Genomic DNA, 27,973 nt, shown 5'->3' with positions numbered 1-27,973 from the left:
ACAGTTACAAATTGAGTATATGGAAGTTTCATGATTTAAATTACATTCTTGGATTCAAATTCATTAGGAAAAAAATATAATAAATCATCTTACCATATCTTGAACTACTGATTTTTCACACTCAAGTTCATATCTTAATCTTTCTCTGCTATCCATTAACTGAAATAGAGAAGAATATTACATTTTAATTCAAGATAAGAACAGAACATCTGAAATTTTGCCTCAGTAGAATTTGGAAAAACATTTTTTGATATGAGAAAAATTCATTCCTGTGTGGTCAAAGGAAAAACTAAATTTGTACAGATTATTATGTTAATGATATTATTATAGGATTATTGTATAAGCAAACAAATGTACACAGAAAATGCCAATATATTTATAACCTTCCTCACCCGACCCTTTTCACAAATGTGAGACCAATACATAATAAAGCAAGTCCTAGTATGTCACAAGAGCAAGTTTGCTTTACTCTTTATATAACCCATTTCTCTTAGTTTTTTGTGTTATATTTATGTGAATATCAAGCCTATTCATATTGATTGAAAATAGCCATCAAAAGCCTATATACTTCACTATTGTACCCATGTGACTAGCATGGCATTTTAAATAATAATTCATTTGTGTGTTTTAAACACTTGTAAAATTAAACCCTTGACCTTGACATCCACTCAACTCAATTAATTCATGTACTTATTAGTTTAACAGATACCCCAAGGTCACCATCCTTTTTGTTTCAGGGTTTTATAGTTTTCCTGATTTATCCAAGTATCCTCTTAATGGGTCTCTCTGGCTCTACATTTTCCTACCTTCCATTCATTTTCTTTCTGAAACACAGATCTGATCCAATCACAATGTTCAAGGCTCCTTGATGTACTTGGAAGGTAATTCAAACACTTGACATGAATATTAATTCTTTCCAATTGTGCCCTGTCCCTTGTCACCCCTTACTTTTATGGACCCTTCAGCTCTAGCAAACTACACATCTTTCCCTGCAAGATGCTTCCTCGTTGTGCTTAGGATGAACTTCCCACTCTCCCTCTCTCCTGGCTAACTCTAGCCCCTCTTGTGGGAGTCAGCTCAGTATCTTTCGTCTAGGCTTCCTGGATCTCTGACATGCCTCATAAGTGCACCGTAGCATGCTGAAAACCCCAACTCCTGGTCTGTCTCCTTTCTAGAATGAAATTCATGAGAATGGATTGTATTGTGGCCATAGCTGAAGGACAGATACGTCTATCCCTGTTATTAGATTATTGGAATTAAAACACAAAAGCTACTGAACTCCACATTGGATAGTGCTTAGCACACATCAGTGGCAAGAGGTCAGCCTACCCAAATTCAGTTCCATTTTCAATTTGTTTTTAATATCATTGGGGGGGGGATGTGGCTTATCCAAAATCTTGAGTTGTCCTTTTTATTCTTCTGTTTTTTTCTTATCCCTTCCCCACTCCCCAGTCTTCAACCTCTTTCTTACCTACCACAAATTCTCACCATGTGGTCTCATTTAACTCTTATTTCATTCTCTAGCTATATCAAATTGCAAACAGTTCCATGAACATATTTCACACTATAGGTATTCATACTCTATAGCCTGTTTTATACAAGCTCTTCTGACTTCTTTCCTTGGAGTGGGTCTCCCTCAGAGTAGGATATGGGACTACTGTTTGTGAAGCCTTATCCTTCCAAATGAGGCCAGGTATCTTTTTTCTACGTGCATATTTCTAATATGGCCATATCCATTTCTTTATGTTTTTATCTATCTCCTAGACTGGGTATCCCTCCCAGCTGAGGTCAATTGTGTCAATATATGCACTTTAATTTTTTTCCACAGTAGCACAGTGTTTAGCACTTAAAAAAAAAAAAAAAAAAAAAAAAAAAACCTAAGAAGCACTGCTGACTTGGTGAAGTATCATGGAAACAAACCAGCAAATATCAGTTCTCATTCCTTCCACAATTCTGATCTGCTTTCTAATGGACAAATCCCTTTCATTACATTATCATATTCTACACACACTAAGCCTGGGAGAAACAGGAGGGAGGGGAGAAGGGACTGGCTGGCCCAAGGGGACATAGTGGCAGAAATGGAACAGGAACCTAGGGTTCTAGAATCTTTCTGCTCAATATCAAAATGTGCCTATATTTCATGTTTGTATGGAGTTCCAGGACAAAGAAAGAAATAAAGAGGAAAGGATTTTCTTAAATGATCAAGCAGGATAGAAGTGCTATATTTGTCTAAAGTATATATGTCAAATAGAAATATAATGTGTCATATACATAATTTTGAATTTTGCAGTAGCTTTGTTATAAAGGTAAAAAAGTAACTTTAACAATGTTCATTTTCCCTGTATATGCAAAATATTATTATTTTAATGTGTAATCAAATTCAAAATTATTTGTGAGCTATTTTTCATTTTTATATTAAATCCTTGAAATCCATTGTGTATCTGTCACTTACACATATATCAACTTGAGAGTTATGTTTTTAGAGTTTTTTTTTTAAATTTTAAAAACTGTGTATATGAAAAAGTAGATTCACATACCGAAGCAATTAAAAATATACCTAAAGATTTTCCCCAATAACTGAAACAAGTATCAGTTATTCAATTTAAATTTAAAATAAACAAAATTTAGATTAAATTTAATTAAAATTTAGATTATCGGAATTAAAACACAAAAGCTACTGAAGTATTCTTTCTTCATGAAAGACCTCTGCAATAAAAATTATACAACATTGAAGAAAGAAACTGAAGAAGACACTAGAAGATGGGAAGGCCTCCCATGTTCATAGATAGGCAGAATTAATATTGTTAAAATGACCATATTACCAAGAAGTGACATAGAGATTCAATGAAATCTCCATCAAAATACCAATGACATTCTTCAAAGGAATTGGGGGGAAAAGTCCTAAAATTCATTTGGAAGAATCATAAACCCAGAATAGACAAAGCAATTCTAAGCAAGAGAAGCAATATTGGAGATACAATGCCTGACTTAAATTATACTACAGAGCTATTGTAACAAAAATAATATGGTACTGATACAAAAATAGACATGTAGAACAATGGTACAGAATAGAAGACACAAATACAGACACACAGATGCAGTCATTTAATCCTTGAAAGGGCTCCAAAAACATACTTTGGAGACTAGATAGCATTTTTTAACAAATGATGAAGGGAAAACTGGTTATCTGAATGTTGAAGAATGAGACTAGATTCTTATCTCACTCTGCACAAGAGTCAATTTAAAATGGAACAAAGACTTAGGAATTAGACCAGAAACTTTGCAACTTCTAAGAGAAAACATAGGGTTGGCACTTCAACATATCTGTGCAGGCAAAAACTTCCTCAGTAGGGGGTCCTAATTACAATAAGATATATTCCATGCATGTATAATTATATCAAAATGTACTCTACTGCCATGTATAACTGAAAAGAACCAGTAAAAAACAAAACAAAACAAAAACTTCCTCAGTAGGACTCTTGAAACCCAGAAAGTAATGCCAAAAATTTAAATGAGATGGCATCAAATTTAGAAGTTTATGTACAGCAAAGGAAAAAGTAAGAGAGAACCTACAAAATGGGAGACATTGTTGATGCTACTTTTCTGACAGACGCTTGATATCCAGAATATATGAAGAACTCAAAAAGCTTAATGCCAAAAACAATAACAAAAAAACCAAATAACACTATCAATAAATGGGCAAATGACTAAACAGACACTTCTCAGAAGAAAAAAATACAAATAGCCAACAAAAATACTAAAAAGTACTCAATGTACTCAGCAATTAAGGAAATGTAAATCAAAATTACACTAAGATTTCATCTCACTCCAGTGAGAATGGCAATCATCAAGAATACAAATAATAATAAACACTTGAGGATGTGAAGAAACACTTTCACATGGTGGGATTGTAAATTAGTGCAAACACTATGAAAATCAGCATGGACTTTCCTCAAAAAATTAGGAATACGGTCATCATTTGATCTAGCTGTATTTATACTCAAGAATTATGGTCAGCATACTATAGTGACACATGCATACCCATGTTTATGGCAGCACAATCCACATAGCAAGGTTATGTAATCAGCCTAGGTATGTGTCAAAATGGATGAGTGGATGAAGAAAATATGGTATATGTCCACAATGGCATTTTATTCAGCCATAAAGAAGACTGAAGTTACGTCATTTGCAGGAAAGTAGATGGAACGTGAAAGTATTATATTAAGTGAAAGAAGCCAAACTCAGTCAAGGGTCACATGCTTTCTCTCGAATGTGGAAGCTGGAGAACAAAAAGGGAAAAGTGTGTGTGTGTGGGGGGGCAATTTACAAAATTAGAATGAAGACCAGTAGAGGAAGGGGACCCAGGTGAGAGAGTATGGGAGGGAAAGGGGAGGTTTTTGGGAATGAAATTGACCAAACTATATGTTATATTGTGTACACATATAAATATGTAGCAATGAGGGGATAGTTCAGGGGTAGGGCACTTGCAAAGCATGTATGAGCACTGGGTTCAATTCTTAGCACCACATATAAACAAATAAATAAAACAGGGCTGGACATATAGCTCAGTTGGTAAAGTGTTTGCCTTATATGTACAAGGGCTTGGGTTCAAACCCCAGCACCACACAAAAAATAAATTAATTAAATAAAACAAATGAATAAAATAAAGGTCCATTGTTGAGAGCCACTTGTCAAAAGAAATGAACTTTATTTTTAGAACCACACACGCCAAACAAAACAGCTCCTCAGGAAAAACCTTCAGAGCCCAACTGCCACCACCAGCTTCCCACAAGCCTCTCCACCTCCCCCACTCCTCCTGCTCTTGAGGCTGATTGGCTGGGTCGCGTGGGCAGAGCCAAAAAACAGTCCCCGAGTGAGCAGCTCCCTGGTCTGAAAGGGCAGGGAAACAGCCCAATGAGCATCACCGCAGAGGAGCCAATCAGTTGGCAGCTAGAAGTTTGCTGGGGCCGCTGTGAGCCAATCATCAACTGGCAGCTGGAAGTTTGCTGGCAGCTGGAAGTAAACTAAAAATTATACATAAAAATGTCATAATGAACCCCACTATTATGTATTATAATGCACCAATAAAAACATACAAAAGAAAAAAACTTTCAGTTCTTCAGTTGCACTGGCCATATTTCAAGTGTTCAGTAACCACATGTGGCCAGTGGCTACCCATGACCAGTGCAGGTCTCAAAAGCTGAGGCAGCACTTAACTGATATATTTAAACTCACACAGGGTACAACCAGTCATGCAGTGTATGTTTCTTCCTAATTGATGACTTGTCATTGACATTTTTTTTTTGTTTTAATTCTTTATCGTATCTCTCAGAGAGTAGGAAGCTTATGGAATTTCTTTTCGCTGATAGTAGTATAGACGAGTTTTAGAAACATTTACAATAAACTGGTGTTCCCTGGTAGGTTAAGTGAAACTAGAAGCAGAGATTTCATTTTTAACCCTAGAAGTCAATGCCAAGAAGGTTGAAGTTGTCTGTTTACAAATTCTGTTGCTACCCTAGTAAAAAAAGGAATCTACATCATGGCCAGTGCAATGGGGTGAAGCACAAGGACTAAAATCATTTTGTAGAGTTCAGTGATCAGAGCAATCATTTCCCAACTCTGATCTATCAGGGTAACCATTTCTTTAAAAATTAGTTCTCAGATGGGCATCATTACCCTAGGTACAGGATGATTGCATGAATGGTGCGTCTCTACACGGAGTACAACTAGAGAATTGAAATGTTGTGCTCTATTTGTGTACGATGAATTGAAATGCATTCTGCTATCATGTACAACTAAGTAGAACAAATAAAAAATAAATTAATTTTTAAAAAATTAGTTCTCAGAAGTGACTTTATATAAAATTGAAGAACATTCCAAATAGCAACATAAGACCTAATTGAAACATGAACCTAAACTTAGGCGTATGTGGCCACTGTAATTTTGAAAATGTGGTTGGTGTAATAGAGAAACTGGATTTTTAGTACAATTCACAATAGCTAAACTCTGAAGCCAACTTAGATGCCCCTCAGTGGATGAATGGATAAAAAAAAATGTGGCATATATACACAATGGAATTTTACTCAGCAATAAAAGAGAATAAAATCATGGCATTTGCAGATAAATGGATGGCCTTGGAGAAGATAATGCTAAGTGAAGTTAGCCAATCCCAAAAAACAAATGCTGAATGTTTTCTCTGATATAAGGAGGCTGACTCATAGTGGGGTAGGGAGGGGGAGCATAGGAGGAATAGATGAATTCTAGATAGGGCAGAGGGCTGGGAGGGAAAGGGAGGGAGCAGGGGATTATCAAGGATGGTGGAATGTGATGGACATCATTATCCAAAGTATATGTATGAAGAGACGAATTGGATGTCAACATATTTTATATACAAACAGAGATATGAAAAATTGTAGTATATATGTATAATAAGAATTGTAATGCATTCTGCTGTATTTTTTTAAATCAATAAAAAAAGGAGAGAAACTGGATTTTTAATTTTATCTAATTTTAACTTTAAAATTGATATTTGGTTCAGTTACTGGAAAATAAATTTATTTGGAATAATCTGGGCATGAGAATCTGCTTTCTCTCCTATGTGTTTTTTAGTTTGTTTGTTTGCTTGTTTGTTTAGGGTACTAGGAATTGAACCCGGGGGCTTTACCACAGAGCACTATCCCTACCCCTTTTTGTTTTTTATTTTGAGACAGGATCTCCCTAAGTTGGTTAAGGCCTTGCTGAATTGCTGGACTTGAACTTTTGATCCTCCTATCTCAGCCTCCCAAATTTCTGGGATTACAGACATACATTACTATGCCTAGCACCTGTATGGATTTTTGAACTCTAAATACATCTTCTTCCTGTTAATCCCTCAAAAACCAGTTTTCAGGGTGCCCTGCACTTGTGCTCAGTTCTAGGAACATAACCAGAGACTGAGCGCAGTCTTTGTCCTCCTGGAGTATGGCGGGGAAGTCTGATCATAACTACAAAGTGTTTTGAGCGCCACATAGGGGAGGTACAGGACCCAGAGAGCTCAAAGCAGGGGCCCCTGGGTTGTGCAGCAAGGGCAGGAACTGCTATGGTCCTGCTGCATTAGATGTACTGGGAAATCTTGATTTTCGTGACACCAAAAAGAATTCCCTGCTCTAAATAAAGGTTTCCCAGATAACATAAGCCCCATTCATTCATATACTGAAAGTGAACCAATATCGGATCTAAAACTAAGAGTGCTTATTCTTAGTAATGTAATTTCCTTACAACCATGAGCATGTCTTTGCACATCCCGTGTCCTGAAACTTCAGTTCCTTATAATCAACAAGGTTGCTGCCCATTTTACCCCCAATAAAGGGAGCATCCATACACTTGTGCATTTCCAAGACAGAACTCTAATTCACTACTACCCAAAAGAACTAGAAAATACCTAATCAAACGTATACAATGGGAAACATATGACAGCTTTTCTCTACATCTTAAGATACTCCGAACACATTGTCATTTTGCCAGTGGTACTGATATTTCAATTTAAAAGAGTCATTTATCAATGTGAAAATATTACGTACCTGTTGAATAGTTCTCTGATCCTGCTCTGAAATCTCTTTGAGATTTATAATTTCATCTTCTGTAAACAAAAGGAGAGAGAGGCCAACCATGAAATTACATGCGTATGCCCTGTATTCAAGCTGCCTGCTTCAGGGCAGGCTGGGAAACCACTGGTGGGCATGGTGGACGCAAGTCCTAGCAGGACTGTGACCTTCACAACTGCCCTTGACATTCACTGCTTTCTTCCTGCTGTTCGGACGGCTGGTCAGATAGGGATTAAGAGGTAAGTTCAAGATCCAAGTGTGGCTGAGAGCTGAAAGCTATTCATCAATACTAGCAGTGGACATTTTGCTGTTAGTCACAGCCAATACAGAATGCTTTAGCAGGTGCCACTTTATAACTCAATAAGAACTACCAAAACCTGAGAAAGCACTGCAGAGGAGAAACGGAGTGACGCTGGTATAGCATAACTTTATACTAAAAGAACCCCTTACCATATCTGATTTGATCAATATTTTGCTATAATTTTTGTATTCCTTGCTCATTACCTACTTCTTTTCATATCAAATATTAAGGGCGACATCATAACCATTAACTTAAATACAAAGACAATAGTTAAATGAAGCAATCTAACTTTGGTCATGTAAATGCAACTTTTACCAATATTTACAGTAGGAAAAGAAGGGTATAAAGTGTACCCATGAGCATCTGATTTGAAATTTGTATAGAAAATTAAAGATAATTGAGTAGTAGCACTTTTTTTAAAAGAGGTATTTCTCTACAAAGCATATCTCAATAGGTATACTTAAGAATTCAGACGCTATAGTTCAGATAATCATTTAAGAATGTAGGATAAATCAGCAAAAGTTTCTGTTAATCGTATTTCTAAGTGAGGTAGAACACTGGTGAGCATTGCAAAAGCCAAAACGTGGCTTGAAAATAACACCCTGAGGTAATAAGATGGGGCTCAGGATTACAAGAAATCTTTTCCCCCAAGCCTGGAGTCCTATCTTAAAGCAAAAGCAAAGATGACTATCAAGTTGATCTTTTAAATGAAAATAACCAAACAAACGTATGTGTGGGAAGGACAAACTTATCTATGAAGTGCCCAATTTTTCTCACACATGATTCCAAAAGGTTACCTAGTACTGAATTTTCTTTGATATTGAGTCGAATTTCTTCTTCCAGATCTGCAATAACTTGAAGCAGTCTCTCATTCTCCTGTTTGTACTCTGTGGAGTTTTCCTTTTCAAAGGTTTGTCTTGGAGAGCTGGTCTCTTTGGCAAAGAGGTCCTGAAAGATAGGGAATTCCATATTTCTAAGCAGGGAGCCGAGGATTTAAATATGCAACACGGGGACAATACTGATACAGAAGAGCTATCATATAATTTTCTGAATTCTATTACACACTTATAATATGAATAGTAAAAAGGAAGGAGACTAAATAGAGCTTGCTGGAAGAAAGGCTGCAGTACATTCTGTACAAAGCCCACAACACATGGGGACATTTTATTGACAGGAATAATGCATATCATACTGTTTGTATGCCCTCATCATTCAGGTCAATTCACTATGGAGGCTGTGTCCGGGGAGGCAGCTGGGGCCCCTCCACCCACACTTCCCTCTGTGTGTCTGAAGTGCTGTCCGCCTGTAACTAGGCAGGCTGGGGAGACCGCGGACGGGCAGCGCCAGGGGGTGGCAAAGTGCAAGGCTAAGGAGGGGGGCTTGTTGCCTTTGTGGCATTTCCCAGTGTCAGCGCTGCCAGTGTCTTGAGGAGCACATCACATGTCAAAGTGGTGACGTTTTCAGGCTGGGAGCCGCATGGAGCCCATCAGGCGCACGGATATCCACGCAGTTGGTTTTCTGCTTGGTGGAGGAGCCACCCAGAGGCAATTCATATTCTGAACATTAACATGGCTTTGCATGCCTGTCACCCGGGGACTGTGCAGGCGTTTAATGCTATTGAAGACTTCGGTTTAAATCTCTATGCAAACAGTGATTACCTTGTAAGAAGGTTTCAGGATAACTTACAACAAAAGACTTTAAAGTTATAGTTTTAGTAAAGCAAACTCATTTACATTTTTATTATGTGCGTCTTTTGTTTAAATCTTGCCATGTCCATTATGGGAGAGGCTTTTTCTTACGCAACAGAAGCTTATTGGGACAGCCACTCTTTTTTCTCCTCTTCTTCTTGTCTGGTTCAAAGCTATTGAAAACATCTGAATATGCTCCCTTATGGTTGTCTAGATTTTACCACCACACATTTAAAAAAAAAAATTAAGATGTAATGGATTGGGGAGGCTGAAGCAGAATTTAATACTTCATCGTGGCAAAATATTGAATCAGTTACATAATCTCAAAATATTAAACTCATGTTATTATGCTAAAAGAGAAAGAAAAGTCTTCAGGCTTTACTTCAAAATTACTAGAGTCTTCAAATAATTTTGAATTTTAAAGTAATCTACAGGTGAATTTCAACCCTTTTACAAAATTAATAATAATAAAATATCTTCTCAAAACCAAAATATTTCTTCTAATATACTGGTTTCCTTTTGGAACTGGACTCTTATTTAACTTTAGAGATATCAGGAAGTAAATTACTTAAATGTTTCCCCCTGTATCATAATGGTTCAAAAGAACAAGAAATGATTGAAATGTTTTGTAACACATTAATGAACCTTTTAAAAAACCCAGCTTACTAAGTTATGTTCTTACATATCAGAGTTAGTAGGATTTAAAATATGCTGAGTTTTGTATTAAGCTCAATTACAAATATTCAAGGTTTTGATTTACCATTTAATTTAACTTATTTGAGCCCAATTCATGCTTTACTAATAAATATTATCAAGTCTAGTAGGTAGTTAATAAACAACTTGGTGTTCTTAGTAAAGGAAGAACCCTCCCCAAATAATAAAAGCTAAAGCAAGAATCCCAATCATTAACTTCTTGTCTCACACAGCTCAACTTGAGACCATCACAGAATGTATGTATAGACTAAAAGGATTTTTAAAAAACAAACAGTACTGGCTTAATAGAGTTAAACATACATTTCCCAATAATGGTGGATTATGAAGCTCTCCAGTGGACAAGCATCCATTATAATAAACTAAAGGAAAACTATTTGAAAAAATCAAGATAAATTGTAAAATGCACAGCTAGTGCAACTAACACCTAAATCTGTTATCTAGGAATCTCTCTGTATGAAAGCAAGACCCAAGGAAAACACATTAAATTCAAGGGGTTTTCCTCCACCCATCAGTGTTCAACCACCCTCTTTTTTTGATGAGGGTAACCTTTAGCTCTGTCCCCACCATCTGTCCGCTGTAGGAACTGCAAGTCATTAACTATTCAGCCGCCCACAGCAATGAGGACACTCATTAGCAAAATGAACAAAGGGATAGTTCTGGGCTGCTATGGTTCTCTGTTACACTCTTGAGTGGCAGGTTTTGTGGTGATGTTTCTTCTGCCATCTGCCCACATCACCAATTTTGGTTTGCTTAAACCACAAGACTCCTTTTAAAGTAAACTGCATTAATAAAACAAGGTTAAGATGGATTGTGATCCTTAAAAGGTGGTTGATTGGGTGTAGCTATTTTTAAGTCACATTATACTCTAAGAGAAACTGTGGGTAATCCAGGATCCTTCAGGAGTTTTAAATGTATTAAGAAACTTACCATTCTCAAGTTTTTACTATCATACTATGAAAACTAGGACTTCAGGAAAGTGCATACATTATTTCTCTTGTGAATATTCACAAAATAGACGGAATCCTGGTTTCCAGTTTTCAGAATCCCAAACTGAATCTTGAAAGAATCATTTCTAAAAAGAGTTGAAAAAAAAATTGAGAACCTTCCTAGCTAGGGAGTGGTCTGCTGAACAGTAGCCCCAGTAGCACCTGAGAACTTTCTGGAAATACAGACTCTCAGGCTCCAGCCCAGCTCTGCTATGTCAGAGTCTGTATCTTAACAACATCTTCAGTGATTCATATGAACAGTAGAGTCTGGGAAGTCCTGGTTCAGAGCACTTTATGTGCCTTCTCAGCAGTTTCCCTTCTGTGATATTGGCATCTCAATTCTTCAGGCTCCATGTACAATACTTGGACATCTCAATTTGATGCTAGGGGAGGAGTAGGGTTCTAATGTATGCCCATGCCTCATTACAGTCACGGAGATGAGCAGGTGCTTCCTCAATGAGTGACAACCAGGAAAGTGGCACACTGGGGCTGCGCAGCCCTGCAGAGCTGCTGGTCTTGATTGACAGCTCTGTTTCAAAGTTGTCAGCAGCTAGCAGACATGTTCACCAAGGAAGGGAGGGTGTGTGATGGCTCATCGGTATTTGGGTAAGAAAGAAAAATGACAAGTCTGTTCAACGCAGCAACTCTGATTGAAATTAAAACACACGTGCACACACATACACACATGCATACACATACTCTGACAGGCTAACTTCCTCCATAAGTTCTCCAGGGGACTGATTAGTCATGAGACGGCATGGTAACCTACAGCAGTATGTAGCAAGGTCACATGGGTTTTTCCATAGATTAAAAATTATAAAATGCTTTTCCCGAATGAAGTTGCTCTCAGAAAAAATTCTGTGTCAAGGATTTTCTCACCTGGAAATGAGGGTTCTATAACTTGAAGAGCTTCCTTTTCTTATTTCCATTTTGTTTATAATAGAATTTAAACTGTTTTTAAAATTTTTTTTTGTAGCAGGTATTGAACCCAAAGGGCTTAAACACTGAACCACATCTTGTTTTTTTTTTTCTTTTTCTTTTGTTTTGTTTTTTTGAGACAGGGTCTTGCTAAATTGCTTAGGGCCTCACAAAATTGTTGAGGTAAACTAGCTGTTTATTAAACTTATCCTTTCCTATTACAGTTTCATCACATGTCTCTCAGAAATATTAACTATAAATTACCTATTAACTGTACAACTACTTATGTAATTTATTAGTAAGAACAAACTAGGTAATTCTAGATAATCAAATAAAGCTTGCTTATTTCAGGTCTTTTCAAGTTATTTCCAGTGCTGCTTTGAAAATTTTAATTGTTCCTCCAAATTCTGTGTTCCAAATTGAATTGCACATTAGATTTAGATGGAGTCTCAGGGGGATTTTTATACCACTAGAGGGGGCAGTTGTATAAGATGAAATTTCAAATATGGAAGATACATCATGTAGAATTTAAGTGGCAAGGAATCTGAGGAAAGTTTGTTCTTAGATTTTAAAAGGTATTGTCCGTATATTCATTTGCTACAAATTCTGATCTACTTTTGTGGCCTTCAGGTCTGGGTTCTTGAAATGCGCACTGGTGTGCTTTGAATTGCCCAGGGTCAGGAGACAGGGCCACACATTTTGTTGAAAGTGATCTATAACCTGACTAATTGGAATTATCCCAGCCTCCACAAATCTTAGAATGTTTACAAAAATCCGGTGTGGACTCTTTGGGGGGCAAATTATTGTAGAATACCAAGGTTTCCTGGATGCCATTGTGATCCACAGGACAGACTGATTGCACCTGAGTGGGTGCAGGATCCTACATGCTGTTCCTATGGAGCCACTGTCCATCCTCATTCTTACCCCAGAACATCTAGACAGACCAGATAACCTGTTGAAGACAGCATTTAAAGTTGTAAAGATTTCCAGAGTGTAAGGGACTCTCTTACAGAATTGAGAGATTCTCAATGTCCAGAGGCCTATTGTTCAATACATTTTATAGAACAAAAGCCAGATGCTTATAAGGGTGTCTGTATTTCCCCATACTAACCAGAACTTAGTTTTTAATCTTTCTTTAAAGAAAATACTGAATACTATTTGCATTCAGTATTGCAGGAACCCTACCTTAACTCTACCTTAGCTAGGTAGGTATCACCTTGTGTTTCACACATGGGAAATAACCAGAATTGCCTTGACACAGCTAAACTTGATATCTTTGCTCAAGGCAGAATTAAAAGTTATTATAGCTTTTAGTCTTTTTCATTAAATTATTTTTTCCAAAAAATAAGAGTAGATGTAGGCTGATGCAAAGGTCAAAGAAAAATAAATGCAGAAAATTGGATGTTCTGCTTACTCCTAGGCAAGCAGGCAAGATGCTTCCTCATCTGCAAACTGAGCTGTGAGAATGAAATACCATTAATAAAATATCTGGGACCTGCTATAGGTTGAGCTTCCTTGATCTGAAAATCTGAAATCTGAAATGCTACAACTCTGAAAAATTTGAGCACCAACATGATGCCAAAGTGGAAAATTATATACTATGGAGCTTTGTTTCATGCACAAAATTATTTTTAAATATTGTAGAAAATTACCTTCAGGCTATGTGTATGAGGTATATATGAAACATATAGTTCTATCCTCAAGATGTATATACAAATATTTCAAAATCCAAAAAGTCTGAAATCAGAAATACCTCCGGTCCCAAGCATTTTGGATAAGGGAGACTCAGTCTGTAGTTTGGCATTCAGTATATTTTTATTTCCCCAGGGTTCTGAAATTTCTGCTGGACTCTCCCAATCAAACAATTGTTAGCTTCTTGCTCTTACAACCTAATAATAAATTCTTCTCTGACTCTGGGTTATGGCTGGACCTGAGATAGCTGATACCTCAGGGCTGACAGGAAATGGAGAACTTGTTGTTAGGGTCACACTTTCCAAAGCCCTTAACAATTCTCCTTTTGGACAGGAATTCAGGATCTCCTTTCTGCTTTCTTACTGTTTACATTTTGGTTCCTGATCAGTACTTTGTCTAAGCAATAAAGCAGCTCCAAAGTCCCATTGAGACAGGGAAAACTGGAGGAGAGGGAAACCTATGAACTTTTCCTTCTTTTTTTTTCTTTAAGAGAGAGAGAGAGAGAAAGAGAGCGAGAGAGAGAAAGAGAGAGAGAGAGTTTTAATATTTATTTTTTAGTTTTTTGGCGGACACAACATCTTTGTTTGTATGTGGTGCTGAGAATCGAACCCAGGCCGCACGCATGCCAGGCGAGCGCGCTACCACTTGAGCCACATCCCCAGCCCTGAACTTTTCCTTCTTAATATTTTTTTATTTAAAGGTCATTCTGTTCCAACTTGGCTTCCTGGAAGCCTCTGACTTTGGAAGCTTAGCATTGTGTCTTTCCAACTATCTTGACTGAAAAAAAGGGTGGAAGTTTCCAAATTTCCGCAGAAACCCATCGTATGCTCTTCTAGAGTGAAAACATTTTTGCAATCAGAGAATCTATGATATTATTTATATTTTCATTGTAAATAAAAAATTGAGAACAAGTATATCACTCCTGTTTATAATTATGTGTTTTCTAGGATATGCCATTAAGCAATAAAGTGCTGAACTAGCTTATATTATAGAGAGATGTCCAAGATACATCCATTCAATTTCATTCATCCTTAACCTAAGCTTTTAGCAATCCATGACTTCATTTCCATGTATTAAAATTGATCTTTATCTTGAAAACTTACAAGTTTTAGCAATCCAGCTTCTTCATAACGTTCTAGTTCTTCTTTCAATTCCCTAATAATTCGTTCTTTCTCTTTCAGCTTTTTTTTCAAAATATTCAGCTTGATATTTGTTGCATCTTGCAAAGCAGCCTCCTCTTCTTCAACATCAAAATATTTCTGGGAATAAAAAAAGGCACACTAAAAATCAGAAACTCAGCTAACACCACTGGAAACCATTTCTTGTTTTATTTTAGCTGTTATCTTGTGAAGTCATGTTATTTTAAAAATTTGAACACAATTTGTAGTAACTTTTTTTTTTTTACATTACAGCATATGCTAAAGAATCAGGCATTTTTCTATAAGACCCAAAGCATGATGTATTACTCTAACTTTATCAGCCATGCAAATAATAATAGTACAGATAAAATGGCAGAATTGGAGCCCCTCCCCTGACACAGTGATATCCCCCTCAAAACAACAAGAATTTGGTAGCTATTCATCAACAAAAGTGCTTTGTGGGAGCTTTGTGACCTGGGTGGGATGTTGCACAGCCCTAATGAAGCCCAAGATGGAGAAGGGCTGTTCTGATAAGACAGGCCTATATCCAGATGGCAGGTTCACCAACCATGATTCTAGCAACTGACCCAGAAATGGCTTCATCCCTCTATGGACTTGGATACAACCTGTTTGGCCTTGGTCCTACCACCAGATCCATATGTCAAGGGACTTCAAGGTTGTCATGCCTGTCAGTACCTCTGACAGGTCTACTGGACTCAGTTATGGTCATGAACCCTCATTCATCATGAACATTGAGGAATGGCCCTGTAACTCAGCTAAAGCTTCTCTCACCTGTGGCTTGAGAGAAGACTCCCTTTCTCAGGGACCCACCAGCAGTCATGCGATCCATGGCCTTGGAGTTAGGCCATTGACTTCAGTCCCATATCAAATTCTGCAGTGCCCAGTAATTTAGCCCCTTTTAGCTGCCATCTGACAGCAACAGTCTCTCCTACCCAGGGAGGAAAGGCTCATAGGTCTCAATCCCATTGGCTCTGCAATCCAGCTCCTTCTCAGTCGAGAACCAGATCTGTCCATCCAGAGATTTTTTTTTTCAGACAGAAGTTTAGACCTCCTATCCAAATAGAAGACATACCATACATGCTGCCTGAGGCAGGTTCACTGATCTCAGTGCACTTGCATATTCTTTTTTTTTAAAGATTTTATTTATTTATTTTTAAATTTTAAGTTGTTATATACGACAGCAGAATGCATTACAATTCATATTACACATATAGAGCACATTTTTCTGAATCAACCCCGTGACCTAGCTCCAGACCTACTCAGCCATGGTCCGGGGGCAGTCCTGTCTCCATAAGAACCTGGCAGAAGGCAAGTTCACCTCTGTCCATGGTGCAGGTCTGCAGCCCTCAGTCTCAACTATGGACCATGAAACATCCTTGAAATTCAGCTGTAGCTCCTTTCAACTGTAGTCCAGGACCAGTCCTACCCAACCAGGAATCCATCCAATGACCCAGCAGGAGCCCTTCCAGGGACTTGAAGAGAGACACACTCATCTATATACCTGGTAACAGACCTGTCATCTGTGGGACCAACCACAGAACCTAAAACAAACCCTTCATGTAGCACTACCCAACTTATCAAGGTCCTAGAGGCAGTCAAGTATTCTGAGGGACTAGGAAGAGTCCAAGTCTTCTCAAGTCCCTGGTAATAAACCAGCCAACCATGAACCCTACTGAGGACCCAACAGCAGCCACATGACCTTACTGAAATTCCAGAGGTAATTCCATCACCTTAGGGACTCAAAAGAGAAAGTATTTACCTGCCAAAACCAGTCTATAAAGATCGGAAACACCCATACCAACATAAGGATACATAGATAATAAAGAATCAGATAAACACGACACTACCAACTAATAAAACTCCCTTCACTAAACCTAAAGAAATGGAGATCTACAAATTGCTTGGCAAAGGATCCAAAGTTATCATCTTGAAGAAGATGAATTACACAGAAGACAACACAGACAAATAAAAACAGGAAAATAAATGCATGAGCAAAATCAGAAGTCTAATAAAGAAAGAATCAAAAGAACTAAATAGAAATTCTGAAAACTACAATAACTGATCTTAAAATTACAACAGAGCTTCAACAGCAAGTTCAATCATGCAGGGGGAAAAAGAATGAAACTGAAGACAGGTTATTTGAAATTAACCAATTATAGAAAAAACAATGAAAAGAATGAAAAAGAGAGAAGAAAGCAGAAAGGACCTTCGGAACAGTGTGGAGTGAATGCAAATATGAAATATCAAAGTCTCAGATTGAGAAAAGAGAAAAGTACAGAAAGTTTCTTAAGAGAAACAATGGCTGAAAACTTCCCTAAATCATGAGAGCTTATGATAAGAACATCCAGATTCCTGAAGCTCAAAGAATTCCAAGAAAGATCAGCACAAATAAGAATATTCTGAATCCCTATAATCAAATTCTCAAAGTCAAAGCCAAAGAGAAAATTCTAAAAGCAGCTACGGAAAACAGACATGTCACATATAAGAGAGTAAGGTTACTAGCGTATTTCTCAGCAGAAATGCAGCCCATGAGAGAGTGGGATGATATATTTGAAGAGCTGGAAAAAAATCAAAAGCCAACCAAGAATACTATATCCAGCAATGATGCTGTCCTTCAAAATAAAGAAGAGATTAAAAAATATTATCAGACAAGCAAAAGTTGAAGGAACTCATCACAACAAGACCTGCCTTAAAAGAATGTAAAGGAAATTCTATGAGTGGAAACTAAAGGGTGCTAAGCAACAACATGAAAACTTATGAAAGTGTAAAACCCACTGGTAAAGATAAATAGATGGTCAAATTCAGAATACTGATATTGCAATGGTAGTATATAAATCACTTTTAACTCTAGACAACAAAGTAACTAAAAAAATAACTTAGGCCACAAGTTGTTAATAAACACATAAGAAGATGGGCCAAAAGTAAAAGTGTGAAACTTGTGTGATTGAAATTAAATTTTTAGGAGTTTAGAAGAGAATCTTATAACTGTAAGATGTTTTATATACTATCCATGTTTTATATACTAACCACGAAGAAAACATCTCTGGTAGATACACAAAACACAAACACACAAAAAAATCAAAGCATACCACTGCCCTCCCCACCGCCCCCCCCTAAAAAAAAACAGAAGGGAAAACAGTAAGAAAAAAAGAAACAAAGGAACCACAAAAGAGAATAATTAATAAAATGGCAATACTGAGTCCTTACCTGCCAACAATTAGTTTCAATGTAAATGCATTAAATTCTCCAGTCAAAGAGAGGGACTAAACAGATTAAACAAAACAACAGAATACAATGGTGTGTTACCTAAAGGTGAGTCACTTTAGTTTTAAGGACACACACAGGCTGAAAGAAAGCAAAAGAATGGAAAAGATACTCTATGAAAATGGTAACCAGCAGAGAATAAGGGTAGCTAAACTCATATCAGACAAACTAGCCTTTGAGCCAAGATTTATCCCAAGAGACAAAGAGAATCACTATATGATGATAAAGGAATCAATTCATTGGTAGGATATATCAACTGTAAATATATATGCATTCAGTATTGGAGCACCTAAATATATCAAACAAATATTAGCTTTGAACATAATAGATCTTAAGAAGAAAGAGCATATCATAATAGTAGGCAACTTCACTACTCCACTGTCAACAACAGATTGCTCAATCAGACATAAATTCAAGAAGGAAACTGCAGACTTGAATGGCAGGAGCAACAGCAATAAGGAATATTAGGTGAAAATTCCAGGGAGGTGACTAATAACTTGAGGTGTGTAGACTAAGGTGATTGCGAGTAGCTTGCATTGCTAGTGGGCAAATTTTTAGCAAAGAAGCAGAAGGAGATAAAAGCTGGGAGGTACAGGGGCTTTTTATGTGATGCCAAGGGGTTTGGGGTTCATTCTACAGCTATGCGGGAAACCATGAAGGTTCTTAAACAGTGGCAGAATGTGATCAGACTTGTGTGTGGAAAAACGACTCAGATGACTGGATAAGTGGCTGAGTGTATGAAGACCTGAAAGAATAAGAAAGCAAAAGCCACAGGCCAGGCAGGCAGTGCTGACTACTGGGACATCAGAGATAAGATAATGGAAAATGGATTTAGGTAAAACTGAATGGCTTACTGAATATGAAGAGTGAATTTGTGTTCTATTTTTTTTATTGTTGCGTATCAACTTTGCCACAAACATAGTGACTTAAAATACACACACACACACATATACGCACTTATTATCTTCTTAGTTTTTATAGGTCAGTAACTCATGCCCACCTAAACTAGATCCTCTGCAAAGGTCTTGCAAGGCTTCAATGAAGATGTGGTTCCAGGCTGTGGTCTCATCTGAGGTTCAATTGGTAAAGGAACTTCTTCCAAATTCACTTAGGTTGTTGGAAGAATCCACTTCCTTTTAGCTGTAAGGTCAAGAGCTTCAGGTTCTTGCTCATCAGCCAGAGGCTGCCTTTAGTTCTATACCACATGGGGTTCCCCAGCATGCCCTCTTGCTTTCTCCAAGCCCACAAAGGAGAGAGAGACTCAAGCCAGACAGGAACTACACATAAACTCAGGCAGCCCATCACTTTTGCAATATTCTATTGCTTGGAAGTAAGTTTTCATCCTGTTCACATTCAAAGAGACAGGAGAGGTGGACATACGGGGGTGTGAACACCAGGATGGGGATGGTGGCAGCCCTTTGAAGAGTGTGTTGAGCACAAAGAACAGACTGTGCAGGTTTCCAGCTGGGGAGGAGAGGGTGTGGGTGGGGTTATAATGCTTCCAAGTGAGACTACGTGAGAGAAAGGGCAGAGTTAAGGGAGAAGATCTTTGAGTCACGATGAGTTTGGGCCAATGATGAATTTGGCATGACATATTTTATCATCTTATTTCAGAGACTTTAACTTTTTGCAGTATCATCTGTTTTCTTTCTCACTCTCTTTTCAACCTGAAGCCTCATTTGGGCCATTAAGATTGATCCAAGGAAGTGAATTCTTAACCATCTGGGGCCAAGCATGCCCATCCATTTCATAAGAAGAGTTCAGAAAATTTAATCCCTGCTAAACACCGGGATGTTAGTATTCCATTGCATATTTGGACTTTTTGCTTTTAAACTTAAGTAGCAATGATTTAACACCAAGACAACATTTACTGTTAAAATTTTAAATGGATGACTGAAACGTTTGTGTTCTCATTAGGAAAGGTTTTTCATCAGTGAATCCTCAAGAGGCAGAAGAAAATAAGCAACAAATTGAGAGTTCTATTGCAAGAATAATTATTTTCGCACTTCAAAGACTTTTAAAAACAATTTCAACATTTCAACACACACATTTTTAACAGGACAATTTTGAAACTGATTCAGGTAACTCTGCATTGAATATTCATCTATATTTAAGAATGTAAAGAAAAGGATAAATAAGAAATACTTTCCTTGAAATAAATACTAGTAATAAAGAAGCTATAGTCCCTACAAAAAATAAATAAACAAAACAAAACAAAAAAACTGGAATTGCTTATAACAAAGTTACCAAAGAAGAGGTGTGACTATTTGATGATGTAAATGTCATATGAAAGTATTTGAAGTTAACTTACAACTATTTCCCCTTCTTCCAAAAACTGAAAGGAAGTCTTTGTAGCAAGTAGAAAATTTTGTACAAAGACATTCTCTGATTTGATGATACAAATTGACATCTGTTGTTTTTCAACATCACACATTTTTGAAAGATCAAATATAATGATCAAACTTTTGTGACTACATTTTCTGTCTTATAGCAATAGTTCTTGTAGCAATATATTCTTTCTCTGCTAACAATTTATATTAGGACAATTAATTCAACATTTGCATTTGTACACATTTATGTTTTTATGTTGTTTCATTTGCGTTAATAAAATCTGTGATTGAAATAGAGTATCTAGGTTACTATTTTTTAAAAAAATCTATGAATCTTGAATACTTAAAAATTAAATGTTATTGTTCATAGCATATTGTCTTATGAGAAACAAAGACTGGGAGTGCATGTCTATAGTCCCAGCTACATGGGAGGCTGAGGTAGGAGGATAATTTGAGCCCAGGGGTTCTAGGCCAGCGTAGGCAACATGGCAAGACCTGTCTCAGAAGACAAACACAGCTAGAGATTCAGACAGCCTTGTCTTGCTTCCTCATGGCCTGTAACCAGAAAAAGGAGGACTAACTTGATTTTGCTGCCAGGGTTTGAGTTTCCTTAAAGTTATTAGGAAGACACTGAAATAAATAAATTTGGTTATGTATTTATCCCATTTAAGAGGACTAGCCAGATGAGGTTTTTAAGAAGGCCAGAAGGATGCTGAGAAGTCTGGAATTCTCTTCATATAAGGAACAATTAAGGAATTGGCGGCTTATCCAGCAAAGGAGAAGACACAGGAGCAGCAGAGTTTTCTGCAAATATCTGCCTGATAACGTGGGAAGAGAGGTGTCAGTCACCATTTTTACCAAATGCCAGTTGTAGTTGCACCAAAAAAGAAAGGCATGGAGATTGAAACTTAGATTGAAAAATTGCATTCTTTTGGTAATCTGTCCGAATAATGCTCTTATCTTTTGTGTCTTTCTGCAAAAAATAGTAAATATAATGATGTATGGGGAACACTCTGCACTCTACCTGGGTCATAGTAAAATAATTCAATATCTGATGACTGCATTTATTATCACTTATTATCTGCTAAGAGAAGAGCAGCAAGTTTACCGAAGTGTCACCAGCATCACCTAATGTAAAAGAACAACTGAAGTCACAAGCTTTTGTTAGGTTCCAACAGTGCACGGCCATACAAAACAGAGGACAGTGTTTCTCTCAGATTCTCCCTACATCTCTGAATTCTTTTTGTCAATTTCGTATCTATCCATCTCCTTCTCTTCTAAACTTACCCCAACAGAGTTCCATGAAGGCCCTTTGGCTATTCTGGATTTTTCTCACAGAAAAAAGAAAAACAAGGTAAAACAATACACACTAAGAAGGCAATGACTTCATTCATGAGCTCTCTAAGGAGCATTTGGTAAAGGTAAGGGTGGTTCTTTGATTCTTTAATTTAAGGGGATAAAATTCTGATGGATCAGACCCTTCAGTTTTCTTTCTTTTTTTTTTTAATTAATTGATTTTATTTTTAAATACATGACAGTGGAATGCATTATAATTCTTATTACATATATACAGTACAATTTTTCATATCTCTGTTTGTATATAAAGTATGTTCACACCAATTCATATCTTCATATATGTAACTTGGATAATAATGTCCATGACATTTAACCATCACCCCCTGCCCCCTCCTTTTCCCTACCACTCCCAGACCCTTCAGTTTTCTAAAGCCACAGGCCTCTCCTCTTGTCTAGAAGCTATATTCATCACACAGAGTGTGAGGCTAGTTATTGGCTTTCCTGATGTACCAGTGTCAAAGATATCAGCAAACAAGGGTGTACACCCACCTCGATTCTGCTCCCTCCTTAGGAGGATGCATTAGTCTCTTCCACTTAAAAGCAAGAAAATACCTACAAGTGGACCCTGATAGGTGAAAGTTTCCTTTTGCAGTGATGAAAATGTTCTAAAATTAGATTATGGTGATTGTTGCACAATTCTGTAAACATACTATAAACCATTAAGTTGTACACTTTTAGTGGGTGGATTTTATGCTATATAAAATATATTTCAATGAAGCACTAAGAATTCAATGGTTTCAATATACACTAATGATATACTTTAAAAATATGGCAGAAAATATTACATTTCTAAAGCTATAAAATATAATGCTTAGAAATAACTTAGTTGTGTGAAAAATGCAGACAACCTACATAAATAAAACTCTAAAACTTTATTAAAATACATAAAACAACACATAAATAAATTGAGAAGAATTCAAAATAATATTCTTGGTTAGGAAAATTGAACATTATACATGATATTTTTTATTTCTTCCTAAATTCATGAATAAATTTCTAAACAATTGAATTTCAATAAAAGTACAAGAAAGCTTTTTTTGAAGTGGAAATAAACAAAATTACTTGAAGGTTAATCTGAAAGAATAAAAAAGTAAAGATATTTAATAAAAGAAGACCTAAATTCACTAGATATTAAACATTTGGGGCTGAGTGTGTACCTCAGATCAAGTATAAGATCCCGAGTTCAACTGAAAAAAAGTAAAAGTTCTAATGCTAAAAATATTTAATACAAAAATCAATATACAGTCGCAATACAGCATAAATAGTCTTAATATATAGCCACAAAAGAGCTAGATAGCCATAAAATGTATCTTAGGGTTATATGATGAGAGAAACATCACAAATCAATAGAAAAGGAAGATATTCAGTGAATGATACCCCAACAATTATTTATAAGGTTAAAAGTTAGTGATGGTATTCCTGACTTTCACTCTTCTATTCTTTTTCTGGGGAGTGGCGTGGGGTGGAGGTGGGAATTAGGTTTCATTTCATTTCTTTTCTTTCTTTCTTTTTTTTTTGGGGGGGGGAACTGGGGATTGAACCCAGGACTTCATACATGTGAGGTGAGTGCTCTACCACTAAGCTACATCCCAGCTCACTCACTAGTCTTTGTATAAGTGCCTAAATTAAATCCTATCTGTTTGAAATACCTAGAGAAGTTTGTTTCATCTGAATATTAGCTAGTTTATTTCCAAAACAAAAAAAATCTAAGATATATTTTTGAAAAAGTATGCTTGTCTCTAACACACAAAATTGCCTCTAATATCACATGAAAGTGTTTAAAAGTTAAACAGATTTAGAAAGTTACTCTAAGCCTGAAAAAAAAAAAAAAAACTGTATCTTTATTGGTCTCCAGAGGGCAGCATGGAGTCACTTACCTTCTCTCTGCCAAAAATGTACACCTCCCATTTTCAACTCTTTTGTTCTTTCTTATGACTAAGCCTGAGCAAACCCGGGTGGCCAGGATTAGGAAGGCTTTATGAGGTCATGCAAGGATTAGGAAGGCTTTGTGAGGCCATGCATCAAAGTTATGCCAAAAAACAAAACAAAACAAAAAAAACACAAAGATTCAAATAATGACTTTTTAATTTAATTTAATTTTTTGTACTAGGTATGGAACCCAGGAGAGTGCTCTACCACTAAGCTACACCCCCAGCCCCCCCCCCCTTTTTTTTAATGGGGGAATGAACCCAGAGGAGTTTTACCACTGAGCTACATTCCCAGCTCTTCTATTTTTTTATTTTGAGACAAGGTCTCACTAAATTGCTTAAGACCTCACTACGTTGCTGAAGCTCTCCAGGAGCTTGGGATCCTCCTGCCTCATCCTCCCAAGTTGCTCAAATTACAGGCATGTGCCACCATGCCCAGCTTCATTACCAGTCCTTTTTATTTTTAATTTTAAGATGGGGACTCAATAAGTTGCCCAGGCTGGCCTCAAACTTGTGATCCTCCTGCTTGAGTCTCCTGAGTGGCTGGAATCACAGATGTGCACCACCAAGCTGGCTCAAATAATGACTTTTCTTTAATTTAAGGTGAACAAACATTTAATCAGATAAGCAAACTAACCACAATTAATCCACTTCCAGTTAGGAATATTTAACTAGCCATTTATAAAAAAAACTGATGAATATAAAGAATCTAATTATTTCAGAGCCTTCCACTCCTAGAAAGTAGAAATAATATATATATATATATATATATATATATATATGGAGAGAGAGAGAGAGAGAGAGATACTGATTATTCAGACATATTTTTGAACATTTCAAAAACATTAGAAATATGATAGTGTTCCAGAAGTCATTAAAGACACCAAGGACTATAAATCAATAATTTAAAAAAAAAACCTAAAAAAAGAGCATGTTTTGTGTTGTTGTTATTGTTGTTTTAGATTTTATAGTTATACATAAAACACTCAGACCAAAATTAAGTGAATTTAGAATCCCAGAGAAGTACATAGAATACTCAAGCTGGCCTTTACTTCTAAGGCATTGTTAAACCAGGTAAATCTGAGCTTTGATTTCCGACTCTTTTCAGGACACACAGGAGAGACAACTAGGTCCTCTTCAGAGTGCCAGTTCTAAATAATAGAATACCAGCCCTTTAAAGGGAGCAGGGCCAGTCTTTCAGTGTAAGAATGAACCAGAGGTGACCATCTTGAACCTTGTACCCATGCCCAATACTCCACGCTGGAGTTGGTTCCTGCCTAGAAACTGGCTGTAGGTATAATAGGAGGATGGAAACCAAACAAAATTCTCCTGAGAATTTACAACCACAACGTGGCCCACACAGCTTCATGCCCAAATTCATACATCTGAGTGGTCTGAAAAATACCTCAAGCTGAGAATTAAGTTACAGTGGTCATAGATCCAGGAATCTCACAGACGCAAACACAAATGTTCCCTGAAGAAACTTACCTGTATGTCAGGACTCAAAAAGAATTCTCATAGAAATATGAGCTCATGGTCAAAATATCATGAAACTCAAAGTAAATGACGCATGGTGAGAGTCAGCCCTTAGGAAACCCCCGAAAATGGGAGATATGGGAATTATGAAACACACAATATAAATCAACTATATTTAAATGTGGTAATACAAAAAAGGGGGGTTAAAAAGTTAATTTGCATTTTCAAACATGTCTATTTTTTTATGATGAATTTTTTTTTTTTTAAGACAGGTCTCACAAAGCTGATCTCAAACTCCTGGGTTCAAGAGATCCTCCTGCCTCTGCCTCTCAAATAGCTGGGATTATAGGAATGTCCCTCCAAATGCCCAGCTTCTGATGGAAAATTCTAAACATAAACCAAAATAGAGCAAAATGAAGAAAATAATAATAGTTTGCCATACACTTATCTACTCATTTGTGCTTAAGTATTTTTGAGAAAATCTTAGACATCGTGTCATTGAAACATATCAAGGTACATCTCTAAGACCTGGGGACTTTTTTTTTTTTTTTACATAATTCCAATGCCAGCATCACACCTAACAAATTTAACAAATAGTTTCTTAATATCATTTAATATACAACCCATAATAAAATTCTTCCAATTGTCTCAACCTCCTTTTCCCTTTTCTTTAAAGTCGGTTTGTGCAAATCGGGACCCTGACATGCTGCATCTGATGAGCCATCTCTACTTAATCTAGAACAGAACTTCTTTCTTGTGCTCATCTTTCTCCTTGCCTCTTTTCCTTTCTTCTTTCTGTCTTCCTCCACTAAATATTAAAAACCTGTGTGTCTCAAGCACTGTACTAGCTACTGCAGGGACTTTGATGAACAAAACCTGTATGATGCTTAGCTTTATAGACTGCATCTTTGTCTCCGTTTTTCCAACATGTATTTAACACTTTATAGGACTCATCATTCTAAAGGACATTCAAGCTCCTCCTTTCTCCCACTTAGAATTCAAGCACATGCACACCCCCATTATCTACATTAAAACTTTAGAGACATAGCGGAGCACTCCGCTCCCAACTCCACCACTGGCTGGCCCTGTGACCTTGAACATCCTTCCTCCTGCTTAAAATTGCCCTGACTTATTTTTCTCACCTATAAAGTGAAGATCTTGGAGCCTACTTTGAAGGCTTACTCCACAGGATAAAACCAGGCAAAAGAGACTTATACTTCATTTCTTGGCACCACATTTGGACAAGCCAGCTCACTCAGGTTCTGCTCTAGATGCACAGATACAACTGGGCTCAACTTCAAATTAGCAAGAACACTAACTTAGAATATAAGGGTATGAGATGGTTCCTGTTATTCATAACACCACATCAGGAATTGAAGAGTTGTAACCAAGGATCTGAATTGTTAATGGCTCATGGCTACTATATGGGGTAATGCCATATCTAGCAACACTGACCGTGTTCAGTTTTCAGACAAGGTCCGACTTTCCCTCTCACATGCTATTGCAAGTGGAAAGCTATTTTACCTAACCAGTTCTGCCTAACCAGCATCCTTCCTTCAGATAACAACCTCTCATTTTAATTTGGGTAACCCCTCTCCTTGATATCATCTCCTGGGATGGGTGTATGACTCTGAATCCCCTTGGGGAGGGGAACACAATATCCAGGGCAGGTCATTCAAAGTCAGTTTTGTGACTCTTGTAGGACCTAGGTGGAAAGAGATGCTCTAAGTTTGTAGAATCTTTCTGGAAACTAAGTCATTAGAGTGTAAGGCAGAAACAGGGATGGACAATTCCTTGATGGACATTATTTAAACCTCTAGACACAGATTTTCCTGAAGTCATTATGATCTCTACACCTTTCAGTTACATGAGCCAATAAAATCCCCTTTTTTAAAATTTATTTTTTAGTTGTAGTTGGACACAATATATTTATTTTATTTTTATGTGGTGCTGAGGATTGAACCCAGAGCCTTGCACGTGCTAGGTGAGTGCTCTACCTACTGCTGAGCCACAACCCCAGCCACTAAAATCCCCTTTTAACTAATGCCAGTGTGAGCTAGATTTCTATCACATGCCACCCAAAATATTCTAATATACACTAAATGGCCTGCCTAGAATCCCCTTTGATTATATGATCACCTACCGAGTACTTAACATTAAACCCTGCACAAATATTATCACCTACGAAGTCTTCCCAACACACACCAGCAGAAAAAACTGCTCCTTTGGGGTGTTCCCTAAGTCTTGGTATCTCTCTTTACCTCTGCACTTGCCAACCTATGATTTGTTAACAGTCCTGTTCCCCTCCACTCATCACCACCTCATCTCCCCAGTGCCAATGCCCAGCCTATCTCAGCTCACAGCATTCGTTCAGCAAGTGTTGGTCAAGCTGAAAATGAATGTCTTTCTTAAACATACTAGAGCCTAATATTTCGTGCAGACTGTACTGTCCTTTATTTGTTATAATAACTATGTTTTTTGAAAACTATGTGTCTTAGGTTGAACCATATGAAATTATTAATATTTGACCTTCTTTGAGCTCCAAAAATGGCTTTTCATTAGGTTCAATATGATAAA

General features: G+C 37.0%; 1 protein-coding gene across 1 annotated transcript in view; it reads right to left on the bottom strand.

Moving 5' to 3' along the window:
• The window catches only part of C12H10orf67 (chromosome 12 C10orf67 homolog), a 122,287-nt gene that overhangs the window by 86,596 nt on the left and 7,718 nt on the right, over positions 1–27,973 (bottom strand). The window contains exons 5-8 of the mRNA XM_034636807.2: positions 14,986–15,141; positions 8,682–8,832; positions 7,560–7,618; positions 94–159 (exon numbers count right to left, since the gene is read on the bottom strand). Of these exons, the coding sequence (XP_034492698.2) occupies positions 94–159; positions 7,560–7,618; positions 8,682–8,832; positions 14,986–15,141 (432 nt within the window). The remainder of the gene's footprint in view (positions 1–93; positions 160–7,559; positions 7,619–8,681; positions 8,833–14,985; positions 15,142–27,973) is intronic.

The sequence above is a fragment of the Marmota flaviventris genome, chromosome 12 (genome assembly GCF_047511675.1).
Source record: "Marmota flaviventris isolate mMarFla1 chromosome 12, mMarFla1.hap1, whole genome shotgun sequence".
NCBI lineage: Eukaryota > Metazoa > Chordata > Mammalia > Rodentia > Sciuridae > Marmota > Marmota flaviventris.
The sequence above is the reverse complement of the archived record's forward strand: the minus strand, read 5'-3'. Positions and strand labels throughout refer to the sequence as shown.